The sequence below is a fragment of the Carcharodon carcharias genome, chromosome 8 (assembly GCF_017639515.1).
Source record: "Carcharodon carcharias isolate sCarCar2 chromosome 8, sCarCar2.pri, whole genome shotgun sequence".
In the NCBI taxonomy this organism is placed as follows: domain Eukaryota; kingdom Metazoa; phylum Chordata; class Chondrichthyes; order Lamniformes; family Lamnidae; genus Carcharodon; species Carcharodon carcharias.
The window spans coordinates 63,277,859-63,298,083 of NC_054474.1; the positions used below are offsets into that span (position 1 = coordinate 63,277,859).

The following is a 20,225-nucleotide window of genomic DNA, read 5'->3' on the forward strand; positions in this document are numbered from 1 at the left end:
CCAACTTGGAACTACATCACTATTCCTTCAGTGTCATTGGGTCAAAATCCTTGGATTACAGACTACAGTCGTTCCAGATGACAGTTCACCATCAGCTTTTCTAAAGGAACCGGTAACAAAGGCTGGCCATACACATATTCAAGCGATGAGAGAAAAGTTGTGGACTTGTTTCTCTAATAGTTACAACAAATATCTAACACTTTCAGCCACTTTAAACTCTATATTGCTATCATGGCCTCAACATCTTGCACTGCCTTATGACTCCCAGCCTCAAATCACTGGCACGGTCCTTCTGCATCCAAACTCACAAAAAAGCTACACTTCAAATTTCCTATTTTTGCCCTGTATTTGCTATAATTTGCTAATTTACTTAACACTTCCATCGTTCATTCTCCCATCCTCAAAACATTCACTTCTCCCACCCACTCACTCCACCAAGGTGCATATCTTCATTCCTTCAAGTCTAAGATGTAAACTGGAGTATTTCCCTGTACACAAATGGTTCAGCAATCCATCACCAGATCTGTTGGTTTACAACAAGCTCTACCAGCCCTCACTGCCCTGACAAAACTGCTCCAAGGTTATCCTGGTGATGAAAAGTCATTCCTAGCTTTTCTCCTATAAAAAATATCCTTACATCTCTCCCCTAATCTCTTTCACTCTCACCTCCAACAAAAACAATGAATTGACAGATTCTTTTGTCACCAGGAGGGGGACCATCTATTCTGCTGCTGCTGCCACCACCTTGAACTTCCATCCCTTCCAACTCAAAACAACAATAATTGTAATATTAAATATAGTATTAAACGCCTTACCTCTGTTCAATACCTAGATGTGCATTGATGCTGGCATATCGTGCTGTTCCTGTAAGATTTTTGTCTTCCCTGTATGGTATGTGTTGTCTTGTCCTGTTGTCACGGTATTTTTTGGCCAAACCAAAGTCAATCAGAAACAGCTGTAATATGAAGTACAAGACAATATAAAGTGAAATTCAGCATTAGCTTCAACTTTGCAATATATGATGTTTTGCTTAATTAAATAGAAAATGATAATATCGCATAACTTGCACAGTGGAGTGGGTCAGCAGGTGAGGTACAAAATAGGAAATTCAAATTAGGCTTCGCTTTATCTAAAATATGACGATTCTCACTCTTCATGCAAGCAACCACACCCAACGTTGGCGTTCACAATTTGTCCCCCCACTCCACCCTGCAACATTATAACCCATTTTCTTCTTTAAAAGGAGAAAAATGTTAGCATGCATTATAGCAAATCTGAAAAGACCTTGAAGTCAAGAGAGAAGGGCCTGATTTAGTGATCAAGGTGCTTCATTTTTCAGGAACATGGTTAAAAACACAAATATTTTCCTCCAAACTTTTATTACTGAGGTCCTCTGCCTATGATTTCCAATGTGGATAAAAACATATTTACTAATGGAGAGGGTCTAAGCTAAAGCTACAAAAAACAGTTCAAAATAGCCATTTACAAGCATATGAAATAGAAGTAGGCCATTTGGCCCCTTGAGCCTGTTCCGCCATTCAATAAGAACATGGCTGATGTTTTTGTGTTGAGTTCTACATTGCCATCTACCCCTGATGACTTTTGATTCCCTTGCCTAACAATAATCTACCTCTGTCTTAAAAGATATTCAGTGACACTGCTTCCACTGCCCCGAGGCAGAGAGTACCAAAGTTGCGCAAACCTTAGAAAAACTCTCATCTCTGTCCTTTAAGAGCAACTCCTAATTTTAATACAGTGCTCCCTAGCTCTGGACTCACCCACAAGAGGAAACATCCTTTCCACATCCACTTTATCGAGACCGATCAGGATCTTATATACTTCAATCAAGTCACCTCTTACTCTAAGTGGAAACAAGCCATCCTGTCTAACCTAACCTCTTAAGACAACCCACTCATTCTGAGTATCAATCTAGTAAACCTCCTCTGAACCACCTCCAACAACTTTGCATAAATAAGGAGAACAAAACTGCGCACAGCATTTGCGATGCAGTCTCACCAATGCCTGGTATAACTTAAGCAAAACACCCTTACTATTATGTTCAATTCCTCAAGTAATAGAAGATAGCATGCCATTAGCCTTCTTGATTACATGCTGTACCTGCATACTAACGTTTTGTGACTCATGCACAAGAACACCTAGATCCCTCTGCACCTCGGAATTCTGCAGTTGTTCTCCATTTAAGTAATACTCTGCTTTTTATTCTTCCTGCCATGTTCCCACATTATACTCCATATGTATAGCATGCTGCGCTGAGGTGAGTGTGACTGCCCTTGACATCAAGGCAGCATTTGGCCAAATGTGGCTAGCTGTGAGGAGGTATAATATACTAAATGAAGCATCAAATGAGGGCATAGGGGTTGAGCTCAAATAAAATAGGGGCAGCCATACTGCTAGGAGTATATTATAGACCCCCAAATAGAAGAAGGGAGTTAGAAGAACAAATATGTAGACAGGTTTCCGACTGCAAAAACAATAGGGCAGTAATCATTGGGGACTATTTACTGCCCTAATATCAAGTGGGATATGAACAGTGTGAAGGGCACAGAAGGTGCAAAATTCTTGAATTTCATTCGAGAACTTTTTTAGCCAACACGTTACAAGCCCAACAAGAGGGGGTGCAATTATAGAGTTAATCTTAGCTGAGCAAGTGGATGATGTAGCAATGGGGGCCAATTTTGGAGATAGTGACCATAATAAAGTTAGATTTAGCATCATTCTGGATAAGGACAAAGAACAGGAGTAAAAGTTCTAAATTTGGGGAAGCATATAGTATCTTAGATTTTATTAATAGGGGCATTGAGTACAAGAGCAAGGAGGTCATGTTGAACTTGTATAAGACACTAGTCAGGCCTCATCTGGAGAACTGCATCCCCTTCTGGGTGCCATAATTGAGGAAGGGTGTGAAGTCATTGGAGAGAGTACAGAGGAGATTCACAAGAATGATTCCTGGGATGAAGAACTGTAGCTAAGAGGATAGATTGGAGAGGTTGGGACTGTTTTCCTTAGAGGAAAGGTAGCTGAGAGGAGACTTGATAAAAGATATTCAAGATCCTGAGGGTATGGGCAGGGTAAATAGTAAGAAACTGTTCCCACTCAAGGGAACATCAGGAACTAGAGGACACAGATTCAAAATAATTGGCAAAAGGGTAAATGTGACGCAAGAAAAAACTTTTTCACCCAGGGGATGGTTGGAGTCTGGAACAACTTTCCTGAAAGGGTGGTGGAGGCAGGTTCAATCGAGGAATTCAAAAGGGAATTGGATTGCTGCTTGAAAAGAGAAAATTTGCAAGGTTAAAGGGATAAGGCAGGAGAATGGGACTAGGTGAAATACACTTTCAGACAGCCAGTGTAGGTGGGCCAAATGGCCTCCTTCTGCACTACAGTGAGGTACCATGATTTGCCATATTTTTTACCCACTCACTCAACTTATCTATATCCATCAGCAAACTCATGTCTTCTTCACAACATACTTTCCTAGCTATCTTTGCTTCATCTGCTACCATGCATTCGCTCCCTTCATTTAAGTCATTGATGTAATTTGTAAAAAGTAGAGGCTCCAGCACAGACCCCATGAGACCCCATTAATCACATCCTGCCAAAGGTCCATTTATACATACTGTTTTCTGCCAGCCAGCTAATCCTCTATCCAGGCTGATGTGTTACCCCCTACACCATGAGCTTTTATTTTCCACAACAAGCTTTGATGTGGCACCTTATCAAATGCCTTCTGAAATCCAAGTGCAGTATGTCTCCCCTTTAGCCACAGCACGTTACTCCTGCGAAGAACTCCAATAAATTGGTTAAACATGATTTCTCAATTTTAGAGCACATCAGCTTAATTTTTAATTTTCAAAAAATGTTTCAGAAAATTAATGCCAATAAAACAAATAACTTAGAAAGAATACCCCTCTTCTTTAAAGGGGTTTTGACTCATGCTGGTCACTTGGCAAAATGGTGGGGGGCAATCATCTAGGCCATGGGAGGCCAAAGGCTTCCTTTAGTGGCCCAGGGGATATGTCAGCAATTCTCATGTTAGGAGATGCCATATTCTTCATGTTTCGCTCCTCTCCCCATTTGAATCTCCTAAACACTCAGTACAAAATAAGACTTCAGGTAATGGTCAAAAACGTCATTATTCCATTACTTTTTGCTTGTGCAGTTTGCTTACAATTGTGAGTGAAAAAGAAAACCATAAAATTGCACATGGAGGTCATTCAAATTTTATATGATTAACACATAGATTCCTAACATTAAGTAAACCAAGGTATGACAGCAAATGGACTACAATAACCTTTTCCTCACATTCATCTGAGTAATATTTCCACATAAGCTCAACTGACCTAAAGTTTCAACATTCATTCACTCCCTCTAGATTTAGCATCTCTGTCCAAGGTTAGCCACTGAATCCCAAGGTGACTTTTCTAACCCTGTGATGGCCAAACAAATTAACCATGCTACCCAATGCAGCACAGCGCTATACATGCCAAAAGATTTAAGAATAGAATTTTAGAAATTAAAGTGATCTGTTGTTGGCACCCAGGAAAACAGCTGCCTAAGGTTCTAACCACTGAGCAGCGACTCCTGCTGCACGTATGAGCACTGAGCAAGAATAGAACTATGCTCAGTTCCAATTCCGTGTTCAGATAGCCTGCCAATTATCACCATTTAGATTAGTACCAAGAATGGCTACTTGGCTAAACAAGCTGAATGACAACACACTAATTGGTTTCACACCAATGGAAGTACAATTTGCACAATGTTCAGCTCTATAACAATTTCGTCATAATACTGTCAGTCATTCTTTGGCTCAATTACTTTTACCTATAAACTGCAATACTGCAATAGTTTTGATCAATCTTGTATACCCCAAAATTTAGTTGATACAATCAGTAATATTTAATTGGGCAACCAATATTTTAAACCTAGGTCTCAACCAGCTCCATGTTATTTCTGTTCATAATATCTTAGATTTTATATCATGCCCCTTAAATTTTAGATTTCACTGTACATCCTGGCAATTGTGCAGCAACATTAACATATATAAAATGAACTGAACAGTGTTTAAGGACAATATTCAATTCTTTTTCAAATGATGTTTGCATATAAAGCTTGAAAAGTTCAAATCAACAATGACTCACCCTTCAGGATGAAGGGTGAAGGTTCATGTGGAAAGCAAAATATTGTGCATTCTGCTCAGGTCTTAAAAAGTGGAATACTAAATTGTTAATCAGGTTCATTCAATGAAATGCACCTGGCATCAATTTCAAGGGGGCAAGAATATTCCACATTAGCACTTCAGCTATATGGATAGAGAGATCTAATTCAAGACATTTGCAAATTCAGGAAGGTAGTGATTATTCATACAATATTGTACACAGTGGGTGGAAAATTGGATGATATCCAGCTGAGCCACATTTTCATGTTTAAAAAAAAGTACATAGCCACAAGTGCAAATGCCCATTACATCCATCCCTGGAAATATCCAAGGTGGCAAGTCACCATTTCCTACCAAACCTTGTCTCCCCCTTCCCAAGGGAGCTCAAAGAAAAAGGTAGGGAAGGGTAAAATAATGTACCGAGCTTGAAAACTTAAAAGATCACAATCATTTGGGAATGGAGGCAGAGAAACAGAGCCATCAAATTACTCAGTAGCTTCATAATTACTTGCCGTTGCTAGACATCTCTAACAGTTGAATTCAGCATAACTGACCCAGGTTCAGACACAGGAGAAAAACCTAGGAATTAAAATAACTGGCAATATGCAAGATAGACCACGTCTGTAGGAATTTATCCTAAGCACAACAGGTGAACGTCAGTGAATAGAATTCAGCTAGTCACCAAACACACTAAAGTTTTCTGTGCAGACTAAATCGATAATGCTGCCTATTTAGCTAAATATATAGTAACCAGTCCAAAACTATGAGGATGCAGACACCTCTACTCCAGCATGCATAGTAATACTACCACTCCTGTAGTAAAACTGAGCCCTATTTTTAATGACATCAAGGCTGCTTGGAAAGTGCCACTGGCCTCATCCCTCTTCCAACAGGTCACTATCCATATCTATCAAAAAGAGAGCTACTGCTCATCTGGCCTATTAGAATTTCTCCTTGGATAGAATAGATAGGAATCCAATATGGTCAATAACCGTTCGCTTGTACCAAGGTCCTTGGCATCAACTAGGAATTGATATCAAGTATTCCAGAATATGGTTTATTTCATCAAGCCACAAGCCTCTTCCTAAGCACCACAGTTGCCTCAACTGTGAAGTGAGGCTGTACTGCATCACCGTTTGAATGTTGCTCCAGCGCCATCAATAAATATAAACATCAGTGACAGAGTGAAGTTTGAATATTTAATCCAAATCACAAGTTTTTCAACTCCATATATTGTAGCTCGCTATTACTGATATAGATATATATACCCAAATTATAAAAAAGAGCTGCGTAGGCTCGCCCTCCAAGCCCCAATAAAAAACTGTTGCATATGTATAGATAATCAATATGCTGAAACCAAATGAAAATTTCTCAGTTTTTCATAATCTTAATATTTAACCTAACTTTGGTCTAAAAGTTGATTTAGCTACTCAAAAAAAAAATAAGCTTTTCCTTCACTGTCTGAAAGGCTAACCTCTAGTGCTGCACTGTATGATTTTGTTTGTTGGACTTTCAGTAATAGCACATTCGCTCGAGTTCAGTGCCACTTCAAAGGATTGAGCACAGAATCTAGTGCAACACCAGATTAATCGCATCCAAGGAGGGGGTGGTGCTCTGTTGGAGGCACCATTTTTCAAGTGTGATTTTTATCTGAGGTCCCATCTGCCCTTTCAGATGAATGTTAAAGATCCTATAACATATTGCAAAGAGCTGGCAGTTATCCTGGTCAATATTTATCCTACAATCTACATCAGTAAAAAAAGTCATTAATAAATTGCTTTGCCTGGGAGTTTGCTGTGTGCAAATTATCTTCCAGGTTCCCTACATTACAATAGTGACCACACTTCAAAAAGTGTTTAGGTGGCTGTCCAGGGCTTTGGAGTGTCCTGAGATTGCGAAAGGTGCTGTATCAGTGCAAATATTTTTTCTCTAAAGGGTGGAAGTTACTACTACTACTTGATTGCTAATGTCACCTTACTATGACTGATTGATCAATTCTGGGCAACGAAGTAAATTCATCCCCAACATAAATAATGCAGACATATTTAACAAATGCCACCCCCCCCCTCCCTATTTTACATTAAATGTCACACAGAATTTACAATTTTTTCATTCATAAAGTATTCAGTGATGTTAATTTTACTAGAGAGCAAAAATGCACCGCAATTTTCTATTTGGAAGGGTACAAAATGAGTTGCCATAATAGCTGAAAGAATTTTCTGCAATTTGCAGTTCCAATAAAGTGAATTCAAATGGAAATTTTCACGCACACACATTTTTAATTTTGGTGCCCTCAGATTTATAACATGGAAGGCACAACTTACATTTACAAGGGTCATATTTGGTTCAGCGGTAACGTTCTTGCCCGAGTTAGAGAGTTGTGCGTTCAAGTCTCTTTCCAGAGAGATGAGTGTATGATGCTGGCAGAGGTAATGTTATCTTTTGGATGAAATGTTAAATTGAGGTGAAGGTAAATGATCCATTCGCATTGTTCTGAGCGAATTCAACTGGTCTCCTGGCCAGCATTTAGCTCTCAACCAAACATCACCAAAAAGGATTTTCTGGTGATGTATCTGTGCCTGTTGTGCCATTCAATGTCTGATCTGCAACTTAATTCCATATACCCGCCTTTGGCTGTCAAAGGCCTGTTAAGGCCATTAAAAAACTAATTAAACTAATTCTGAACGCTGTCCGTCCAACCTTAAGGTTTCATAAACGTGCCCCAGCTCATATGTCCACTCATGAAACAATGCCACATCTAAATAAATGTAAGTTTTAAAATAAAGAAAACTTACAAATTGAACTTAATCTCCCTGAGGCATGGAGTTGCCTCAGGGAGATTTCTATGCCCTTTCATGTGCATGAGCGAAAGAGGGCAGGCTCTGACTCACCCTCCTCCTTCCCCTGCTTGCACAGGTAGTGCTGAGCCTTAATTGGTTCGCCCACATAAAATGGTGATGCGCAGCCAATCACGGACAGCGATTGGCTCCGCGCCCACTCCCAAACGGCCCGCCAGGCAGAAGATTCTGCCCATAAATTTAAGTTCTTGGTACATTGATATGTGATAATTTTGTGATCAAAAATGGCAACAAATAGGCCCAATTCTACTTAATCATCCCTTTTATATTCACCTTGTTATTAGTTATCTACACAATGTGACAACAAGCAAGGAGATTTAAAAATTAACTGAGAACAGATTGTTAACTACTTTGGGTCTCTGCAAAAGCCACAGGTTTCCAAAGCACTCTTGGGTACACTAAAAACTTTTAAACCTTCTGAAAATTCATCAACTGGCTTATGATCTGCCAACCAGAGTGATAAGTCAGGGTAGTCATTTACCTTCCTGTCTACTAAACAATCTCAGTTCTATTATTCTCTTAAAGGTTGCTCAAGTAAAACCACATTGTGCTTAGCCACCCTAGAAATAAACATTTACACATTTTGGCTTTAGCAAGCATAAATTTCAAAGCTTTATCTTGGAATGTGTACCTCAAGATAGCTTTATAATCACATTTAAAATGAAACCATTCACCCATGTGGAGTGCTAATGCAGTCCTAAAACAAATTCATCATAGCCCGTCAGTTAAATTTATTTCTAAACATGCAATTTCAGGAAATGTGCAGGTCAAGGTTAATATAAATGAGTAGTCAAATTATCTGCTCAACTAGGATCACTGTCAAAACATTTGGCATCAAATATTATGCATTTGTTGAGAAGGGTTTCTCTCAAAATCATGTAGTTAAAAGCTTACACACAGCAATGTCCAAGGATCCTAGAATGCAAGAGCCAAAGTTGTACATTAAGCATGCAAAAAGCTAGTTACAGTTTTTGTTCATTTACCCACAATCTACAGAAAACCCCTCTAATAACAAATCAACACCAGCTCTACAGTCAAAATGTATGAGTAACCATTTAATGAGTGTTTTACAAGTTAGAAATACAATGCTAGACTTCTGTCAGTAGCTATATCAGTCACTTATTTTTATATTGCAAGAGCATAAATTAAATATTTCAGAATCCAATCAGAAATTGAACTACTGATATGGGAGCAGGCAGAGACAAATATGATAAAGAGAAACCAATTTGAAAAGTATGCATCAAATCAAGATTGGACCATTGCAAACCCTTATTCATCTTGCTAAAAAATTCAGAAATGAGTTGCTGAAAGGAGAGTATGATGCTTAGATCCTTCCAAGTCGGTGATATTGTTAGATAAACATAACAGTGGCATTTTGAACCTCTGTGCATTAATTCTGATGCTCTAGCAAAATTAAGACGATATGCCTACTCTGCACATTAAACTGATGTAGGCATCAGCAAATTGAAAACAAATCAATCCTATTTATATAACAAAACAATCATGAGGTAAAATGGCTATTTTGAAATCAGTGACAATTCAGGTGCATTTAAGGGTAACTATGCCTTCAAAGTATGTCAAATTTAAGCAACCAAATCTGTGACTTACTTCAGATTACAGGAATGAAAATTCACAGATCGTCAAGGCTGCTAGCTCACTACATTACAGGCTCCAATGTCTGTATTTCTGCTTTAAAATTTGATCAACTTATTGTATGTTTTCAGTTACCCAATAAATACTAGAACTAATAGTATAGCAGCTATATATTGCCCTTTTAACTAAGACAGTTAAGTCTTACTTTTGGGCAAGTCAACATTTAATGCGGTAACAAAGTGATAACGATTGATAAGTTTAAATTAAATTGGTCACTGGATATTAAAGTTAAGAGCAGTTGTGACTTTTTTATTAATTATTTCACTGGAGTGTGGGCATTGCTAGCAAGGCCGGCCTTTGTTGTCTATCTCTAATTCCCCTTAAACTGAGTGGCTTGCTAGGCCATTTCACAGGGCAGTTAAGAGTCAAATCACATTGCTGTGGGTCTGCAATCACATGTAGGCCAGACAGGGTAAGGATGGCAGAATTTCTTCCCTAAAAGGTCATTAGTGAACCAGATGGGTTTTACAATAATAGATGATAGTTTCATGGGCACCACGAATAGTTTTCAATTCCCGATTTTATTAATTGAATTTAAATCTCAGCAGACTAGTTTTCAATTCCCGATTTTATTAATTGAATTTAAATCTCACCAGCTGCTGTGGTGGGATTTGAACCTGTGTCCAAGCCTTTTAGATTACTGGTCCAGTGACATTACCCCACCATCTCCCCTTCATGACTAATCCTGAATAAGTCATTACTGCTCATTAACAAGGGGAATTATATACCGAAACTATGCATTTCACCAGTTTATTTTCTTCCCCCCCCCCCACCCCACCCCTTTATTTACAAGCTCAAACGCCCTTGGCATTAAGGTGCTTTGGCCTCATTAATGAAGTTTACCTTTCCAAATACCACAAGCTTCCTATCTGCAGTCGTAAAACGTCTGCTACAAATGCCTTGAGAATGCTACAAATAATTTCAAAGAGTGGATTTGAGATCAAATGCTGGATGACTGCAATTCAAGCCATAGTTGAACAACAAGCAATCAAGGTTCAAAAAGCTTCCTGCATGGTATGTAAACTTCATTGCTAATGTAACAGCTCACTTAACAGTGAGAAACCTATATTACAAATACACTATTAAACAACGTGATTTCCTTTCCAAGATTCCTAACTATCAGTACATCCCACTGCTTTTACCACGCTGAATAAGCAGTGGAAAAATTTGTACGAGCAAACTTTACTCGCCTTCTAATTCCTCTTTTCATAGACTCCCCCAGTTGAGATAAAATAGGCTGGTGCAAACAAGGTCAATCAGAAGTATCTGACCAGACAAATTAAAGCATTTGTTTAATATTAATAAACAGACTTCTGTATTGCACACAGTATTTTATTTTAAAATTCTTATCCACATAATTCAAATGCAGGACACACCCAAACACCACAAATCAGAAGACAAATATTTTGTCAGTCGCCAAATAGGCAAGCTCAATTAAGGAACGACGAATGGAGAAAAAAAGCAGCAATACGTCAGACTTGGAAGCGTACAAACACGCTGATTCCAGTATGCAGTTAGCTTAATATTCAGCACACTTCAAACACTGTTTGACCCTGATTCTTTTCTTCTTAGCAATGACCCTGACTATTTTCTTCCTAGCAATAAAGTTCACTTGCTCTATCAAAGTTTATAAACTCCTCTCATTCTTGTTTAGAACTTTCCTGACAAAGCATCCGCTTATTCAAAATGAAATACTTTACATGCTTTAAAAGTGGTCATACACCCTACATTTTCCAAACACAATGAAGCAAGATCCGAACCAAACTTCCACACATTTGGTAAATGGCGAAAACAATGCTAGATGACACCGGTACAATTCATCCAAACATCCAGGCTAATCCCTCAAAAATTATTACAAGAAACTAAGACATTCTTTCTACTCATTCAATAAGCCATCTGCTGGTCTAGGGGAAAAAATATTCAATTCTAAGTACTTCTCTTCAACTGTTTTTGTTGAACGCCCTTTCACACTGGAAAATATAAACCCCATTTAAGTTTTATATGCCAGTTCCAGTTGCAATTAAAGTATTACCAGGGGTATGAAGGAACGTAAAGTCACTATAGTCAACATGGTGACTAAGTAGCACTCACCCAACACCTCCATGGTGGCTGGTCTGAGTCCCAGTGAAGGCCAACACTCCAACCTGCCCCCATTTTGCCAGTTCTTACTGTGGGAAGCTAACAAATCCAGGCTTCAAAGGTGGACACACCTCCTACCTAGCTGGTTCACAAGCACCAGTGCCAAAGGGGGTCGAACAAACGTGTTTGTTTTCTCCCAGCCAGAATTCAGTCAAAGGGAGGAAGGCTAAAATAAAATGAGTGCAGATACAAAGAAATATCAAAGGTTATACATAAATGGTCAAACTTCAGCCCAATTCTAATAGCACACCATAGCCAGAAAAGAATTAAGTGAACAGAACTAGAAATTTATTTCCAAGCAAGAAAACAAACACGTTTACCATGTATGTCTGAATAATGCCAACACAGGTAGTGGCCTTAAATCTGATTGGAAAAAATGAATTTTGGGTTGGCTCGAGTAGGAGACAGTTTCAGACCTGATTTAATCCTGAGAAAGCTGGATCGTGAGAAGGACTAACAGTCATGCTTCTTTTCCTCTTCCCAACTGGAGATTCTAAACACTGAACAAATGAAGATTGTGGCAGTGCATGAACATTATTGCTGACATAGAAAGGCCAGCGCAGACAGGCAACACGGAGGCTTTTAAGAAGGGGCAGCCAAATGCCATCCATCTTCCCAACATCAGCTCTATCAATTTTGTGTTCTAAATTAAACAATAAAAGCAAAACCACCACAGTGCTTTCAAAATGAATGAAAAACCATTAAAAGTTTAGAAAAACAATTATGTCCAGGAATAGAATAAAGTATCTCCAATTTAATCTAAAGCTTAATGTGCAGGGGAACACGATAATAACAGGACATCTGCAAAATTGTGTGGAGGTACAGCACAGGTGAAAGTTAAGAAAAATACTGAGCACTGTGCCTGTATTAGTACATTAGCTGACATTTGGCAAGCTTAGTCAAGTACGTCCCGTGGCCTTAAAATTAAGTTATTAATCTACAAAGGGCCCAGGCAATGTCAGAAGATAGATGATCAGTATCATGCACCTATCAACCCTTCAGGTACTGCTGACAATTCTGGATGATCTTAAAATGGTGCTATCCTGCGGTTCTGGCTTTAACTATTTTGTTACATCTCCAAATTCAGAATGGAAAATTACAAAAAGGAGGTATCAATAGATTACTGTTAATGCAAGATTTCATTGATATTGTTAATGACATTGCAAATACAGTAAACAGCTACTACACAGGAGAATGTTTGAATCTTATGGAATTTACCAATTTCCAAGGATTACAGTGTTTTAAGTTAAAGGTCACAATAGCATTACAAATGTTATTGAAATGAATTTTTTTCATGTAATGAACGTCAAGACCTTCAGTAAGGAAGAGGTAGAAGGCATTTCGGCAAAATTGTTTGGTCAAATATTCAGAATGGTTAATATTCGGCAATAGGCATGCTAAATTAGTTTTTTTTAAATGAGCATATCACTGGATCACAGGCAAAATTACTCCTCAATTAGATACAGATCTGGTCGCATTATTTACAAGTCACACCTACAGAACTGTCTGCTTTTCCTTTAAGTACAATTATTTCAATACAATTCAAGTTATTATTAGCAGTAACAATATGTCTACACAATACTTAGACTACAGTGCTTTCTGCTTATTGCGTTATTTCCAATTTATTTTTGCTATAATTTTGTCACCCAAATCCTCCCTTTTATCAAATATAAAAAGCCTGTGACAACCAAGGCTTCTGGTATCTCTGCATTCTCCACCCCCCCCACCCAAAATGAGACACAAACATGTCTCTTTACAGTACAGTCTCATTGTCAGCAATGGTCAAAATCATTCAATGCAAACTATGACAACAAATGGCCTTGTATTAAATTCCAAGTCAATATTGGACATGTATCATTTACTATCAATTTGTATAAAAAGGATGCAAACAGCTTTCTTCCAGAGTTTGAAGATGCACTTTTTTCCCTCTTTCCCTTCAGATTTTGATTTCAAGCTGCTGTACTACTCCAAAGGCAGTCACTCTGCAGTAATGCAGAAAGGGAATGAGGCTATTCAGCCACATGCAGATATCACTGGAGGGGTCAAGGTGAGAATCATGGTTGACAATCACCTTTCAAATAAAGAGTGCTGAGACCGACTGCAGCTTCTTAGATGCTGCCCAACTCAGATCAACTAATATGGCACGAAGTTAACCTGGAAGCCAGCTCCTGTGTATGGTTAAACTACCCGTAGGTCAAGGTAGATAAATTATCTTTGAACATCCAAGGAATGCTTGTTTGTTAACATTGCGGCTGTCCAGATAATTTCTTTTAAAAGAAAGTCTAAGTCAGGCCAAGGCCATAACTGGACAAAAATGGTTATGAGAGAAAGCTCACAGGAACAAAAACTAGTCTGAAAATACCAAAGCAGGATATTTTAAACGTCAATAGCAGCATTATGTGAAAGTAGCGAGAAAGCAGGGAACTGAAGACAGGATTTGAATACAGAATCAGTTTGTGTTGTACTGTAAAGGTTTTTAGGTTGACAGTAATAAGGAATGCACTGTAATCTATCATGTAGTCCATACTGTATTATGCCAGTTTACTGATACTTATTAATAAAAGTGTGGTCTTTATTAAAGGAAGTGTGTCTGCTGGAGCATACAAACTTGAGCTAACCTGAGCTGCTGCTTAAGGTATATTGCAATTATGCTTATATTGTTAATAGGGCGAATTTCAACACTATGTGCAGTCATACTACAGAGGCAAACTGAACTAAAATGTTGCTTAAATGCCAGCTCTGGTTAAGCAAACAATTGGGATGAATACTTCATCAAGCCTAGCAACTAATGAGTCACACTGTTCAACACCATAAATTTCATTTAATCTTTGACATAATTGAGATACGAAACAAATTGCTGACAAAAAACTTACAATACAGTGACATAAGTAACAAGGTTTCATTTAAACATCCAAAATTAGCTCATCTCGCCTCCTCCCTCGTCAAAGTTCAATTCTGCTAGAACAGGTGGCACATCCACCCGGTCCCAGAGTGGCGGATTAGCCCCTGAAATTCCCAGGCAGAATTAGTTTCACCCGAACTGTTGAAACACATACTGAGCAAAAGTCATATACTTCCCAAAGGCAGGAAGAAAAAGTCAATGCATCTTTCTTGCAGCCCCTTCTATCCACAAAACTGCAGAAACACACTTATGTCTTTGAGCAGGAAGATAAACAATCTCAAAAATTAATGGCGGTGGCTCAGCTGGCAATTGCATTTCTGTCAAATAGGGTTCTGAGACAAAAAAGCTATGAAAATTCCAGATTCATTCTCAGGTCATAGTTAATTTTATTTAAAAAGTAACAATAGAACTAGTCTCCAGACTATGGAAGATAAAATATCTGTTCCTGCTTACTAACCAGTAATTTCTTCTGAAAAGTGCACATGAGGATATTGGATGAAGATTAAGTTGGGGTTACGATGATAAATTCCACAAGCAATTGCTAGCCTGTTGACAGATTTTGCCCAGACTCTCATGAAAAATCATTATTTCACATGCTAGGAACACCTACAGAACTGCACCCTCGACAAGTTACCGCTTTGTTGAAAGAATCTTAGGAGAAAAAGTAATTAAATCCTTCCATAATTTAAAATCCGAAGATACTTTTAATGTCACCTGTACGCATAAGAAAAAAAAATCCCATAAGGTGTATATATAGCAGGTTTTGTGTAATAAAATAGAAAAATATAGTTGCTCTGATATGACTAAAATAAAGAATTTTATTGCCTGAAGGGGAAAACTACTTCTTTGCAGACAATCTTCCTTTAAGATTAAAATTAAATAGGCCCAAGTTGGCATTCGTACAGGCAGACTCTGGTAAACACTTTTGAAGGGGCTAACAGCACCTAAATGGTAAAAAAAACATGCTTTGCTGATGTATATCAATGTGACTAGTAAAAACAACTTGATTTTTTTTTTAAAAAAGCTGGTTGGCGCTCCAAGGTTATCTGTCCTATAAACAGATCAAATATACCATCAAATGCAGCATGCGTAATGTTGCCAATGCTGCCTGTCTGCTCAAGCTCAAAAATGACAAACTTCAATCAAGCACACAAACATACAAAGCTCAACTTCATTCGTTATGAAATGAAAGTGGGATTAACATCACTAATCATTCCAGTACCATTATACAAATCTTTCAAGAATGACAAGAATTCACACATTTAACTCCTTGAATTTTATACAAAACAATTTTAGTCGTATACCTTCTATCTAGAATAAATAGGAAAGCAAGCACACCCATGTGAAGTAAATGAACAGCTTTGTTACTCTTCTCCAACTTTTACTTAACTACTTGGATTTTATAAGGTCTCAATCTATGGGATAAATGGGAATGCACTAAAGTGCACTGACAAGTTGTTGGTAAACAACATATTAGTGCATGGGTAAATATCTGGTTCACAGCCAGTTCCAGTGAATTGTCGCAAGTTTCAATGATGAGACTGCGATTTATAATTTTTATAAATAATTCGAGAAGTTATGAACACCACTGCTCAAACTTAAAAGGATCTCCATGAGGGGAGAAATGGCAGATGAGACTTAATTCAGGGAATTCAGGGTCTGAGAATTAGCAAATGAAAGGTTAATGCAGATCATGTGCTAAATGGGAATATTTACAGGCACTGGGGCAAGAAAGTGCTCTGGGATTTCAGCAAAAAGGTCACATCAGTTCATAATCCCAGGCTGCTAAAAACACAAATAGAATATTGGGGTACATAGCATAGGGTATAATAAATTCAGACGAGTCATATTGTGAGACCACATCTAGGGTAACAGATTGTTACTTTATAATGCATATGGAGTGTGAAAAGGGTACAAGGATGGTTGATTCTAGGTCTTGAGAGAATATGGATTACTCTGGGCTTTCCTCGAAGAAGAGAAAACAGAGGATATAACATGAACATTTAAAATTAGGAAATGTTTTGGTAACTCAGGTCAACGTAAGCTCTTCTGACTTGTACAGAATATCAGTACAAGGAATCATACTTACAAGTTTTATTTACAAGGTGAAGAACTAGCTTTTCTATTAAAAGGATGGTTCCAGTATGAAGAGATCAACACAGCTGGCAGAACATAAATTAATGGAGCTCAAGAAGGAACTAAGTGGGTTCCGGCTAGCAAGTGGAATTTTCTTCAGAAGCTTCATTATTATTTTGAATGCAGCAATTCCACTGCAGGTACTTAAGTTCAGCTATGTATCACACAATCATCCAACTTCAGTCGTTTCACCCTCCAGGCACCCAATACTATTATGTGAATGGCTTTAAACCGTTACTATTTATTTTTGGTTGGGGGGGGTGGGGGGGTGGGAAATGGTGAAAGACCTGTTCATTTATTTTACATGCTCTCGTATGTAGATGTGTAAAATTAAAACCAGTAAGCACACCTTATTTTAAGAACATCCACGTAACTTCCTAATGCTTTATGTCTCCATTTAATTGGCCAGGAGAGGAATAACATATTTTGAGTGTCTTATTTTTGAAATACACATCTCCATCTATTGCAATTTTCGTGATTAGGTTTTAAAATAGATGCAAAATTAAATGGAGTCATAGTAAAATGAACGGGCTAATTTACAGTTTTCAAAATAAGTATCCAAGATAATATTGAAAACAAATTCCTTTTGAACAGTGAGGGCATTTATAATGTATATTTTTGCTGGAGGAAAACATCAACTGTTCAAACTTGGCTGTCTTTTCCATTAACTTAGAGTTCTGCTAAACTGTCTGATATATGAAATACATTAGTGTGAATACCAACCTTATTACAATGACGTCCAATACCCATTAGAAAGTTGTCTGGTTTGATATCTCTGTGAATAAAATTCTTTGTATGCACATATTCAATTCTGCTGATCATCTGAAAAACAGAAAACAAAATGTGAGAAAACTTGTTATAGACATTCATATTATCTTCAGACTCAAGCTATTTCATATCCATATAAGGATATCACAAAAATAATGAACTAAGAGCTGCACACAGTTTGCCATGTACGAAAATTACGCCATTAATGAGAAAAGCTAAAAAAATGCTTTACTATCTATTGTCAAACATCATAAAAGTTCACCACTGTACTAAAATTTAGAGATTACATTTCTGTCTTGTTTTGTACTTTGCCTTCCCAGTTAAAGCTCTGCCAATCTAAATCACATGTATTTATTAAGCAGCAAGCCATACAAAGTCAATGCTTAAATATTTAATGTTAAAATTACAAATGCTTGAATAATAATTATGATGTGTATATATCATATTGTCATTAATGAACAGAAGAGGGCCAATCAGCCTATCAAGGCTATGTCGGCATGTGTGTACATCAGCAAATGCCAATGAGATTTCTTCATATTGGGTTTGTTCTTCACTGAGACACTATATGGTGCAGAATTTTCCAATTCCAGTTTTTATTTCTATTTGTTTCAAAATAAACCCCACGATAAAGCATACATTAGACTTTCAGATTCCAGTGCAGTTTATCAGTATGCAAATACACACCTGTTATGGACAAAAGGGAGGTTTAATTTAGAACAGCCCTGATTTCTCCCGTCACTACCCATCCGTAAAACAGAAAAAGTTTTGTTCCCCAATTTCCCCCTTTTATAAGTGGTGGCGTATGCTGCCCAACCCTTCAGCTTGGAGTGATCCAAACTTCTTTATAACCCCACAGCAAACTCAAGATAAGGTAAAATAAGAGGGCTGGCTTATTTTAACACACACATACATCCAAAATGTGGGAATGGGGTTTCACAGATGTCCGTCCCCTTTTGCATTCTAGCAATAAAAGAGGGATAAGGGAAAGAGACCATGGTAAAAATAAAAATTATGGTTTCATGTGAGTCCAGAATCAAAGTCCAACGGGGGACTCTTTCGCAGAGTCAGGTGACCGGCGGTGTTGATGTTCCAAGATGAAGTAGGCACGCAGAGACTGAATCAATTCTGTAGGCAATAGTACAGAAATTTTCCAGCAGAGTCAGGTTAGGCAGGGGCCAGTTGCCCAACCTGACTAGAGCTTGCTTCTGTATAGCCTGTCAGACGCTAAACAAGAGTGAAGATGGAATCCAAAAACTGTATAATTAAAGCAATTCAAACAGCTCAAGTCTCGGTGATAGGGCAGTTTCGGGTTGAGCTATTCAGCTAGCGAAACTCCCTTGGTTAAAATCCATTGTGTTTTGAGCAGGTAATTGTAGAACCATGAGCACAACGTTGGAGATGAGGAGTCATAAATAGCTCTGCCTTTGTCCATTCTGGCTTGTGCAGACACCTTGTCTACTATTCTTTATGTTGGCTTGGCTGGGATGTTTATACAATGCAAGCAGTGTTACATTCCAGGGGTTTAATGTGTTGACCTTTGTCCACTTTTAAACTGCTCAGAAACTTCCAGAGCTACTATCATGTGATCAGATGTGGTCATTTTGTCAGTCCAGCCATTTGCCCATTTTAAAAGGATAAAAATTTTGTAAAGTAGCCAGGGTGACGTACATATTCCTATGTGTGTGTGTTTTTCTTCATGTCTTCTGATCACGACACACCCATGTCATAACACTGTTGATTTCCCCAAAAAACATGCAAAAACCACAGGACTATTTTGGAATTTCAATTCTGCATGGGAGATCTTGCAATAGTTATTTCTCCACCAAAGTGTTTTGTGCATGCAGCGTTGAATTTTGCACTCCTGATCTAATGTGAGTTTGTCACCGAAAACTTTTGCCAAATAACACCATTTTGTCAATAAAACATCCTAAGGTAAAGAATGAAAACATTAGATTATAAAAAGGTGGATTTGCAAAGTAGACATTGAGCAAGGTAAAAATAGAGGCCACTTGTATGTGAATAGTTTTCGCCAATAGTAGGCCAACGATCTTACTGAGAAGCTAATGTATTATACTATGCACTGATTAAGTAGGTAGAATTCCTTTAGGAAATAAGTGTGAAATCATCTAATTCGATATTCAAACACTGCACAATCCCACTGAGTTCAGTACCACAAACTATAGCAAAGCTAATTTAGAAGTATTACTGTAAAAAAAATCTGGCAGACCAATGGCCAACACAAATGTATAAACAAAGAGATTCACTATATTTTTCAAATCTCTCCATGGCCTTTCTCCTTCCCATCTCGAATCTCTTTCAATCCCATAACTCTCCAAGATATCTGCACTTCTCTACTTCTGGCCTCTTGTGCATTAAGAAACTTCTTAAAACCTGCCTTGTTGACTAAGCTTTTGGTCATCTCCGTTTGAGGCTTGGTGTCACGTTTTGTTTTATAATGCTCCTGTAAAGCACCTTCAGACTTTCCATTACATTAAAAGCTTCAGATAAATATTTTACAACTGAGCAGCAAGTTTAAAATCTGCTCCAAGTTGTGAGAAAAGGAACAAAAGCCACTTAAGTTGGATGAGAAAAT

At 37.9% G+C, this 20,225-nt stretch overlaps 1 protein-coding gene across 3 annotated transcripts in view; it reads right to left on the reverse strand.

Moving 5' to 3' along the window:
- csnk1a1 (casein kinase 1, alpha 1) overlaps positions 1-20,225 on the reverse strand; it is a 53,311-nt gene that overhangs the window by 20,338 nt on the left and 12,748 nt on the right. For 2 of the 3 annotated variants that reach the window (XM_041193166.1, XM_041193167.1), the window contains exons 4-6: positions 17,588-17,686; positions 12,243-12,326; positions 816-955 (exon numbers count right to left, since the gene is read on the reverse strand). In XM_041193166.1, the coding sequence (XP_041049100.1) occupies positions 816-955; positions 12,243-12,326; positions 17,588-17,686 (323 nt within the window). The remainder of the gene's footprint in view (positions 1-815; positions 956-12,242; positions 12,327-17,587; positions 17,687-20,225) is intronic. The other variant, XM_041193168.1, reaches the window with a different exon arrangement.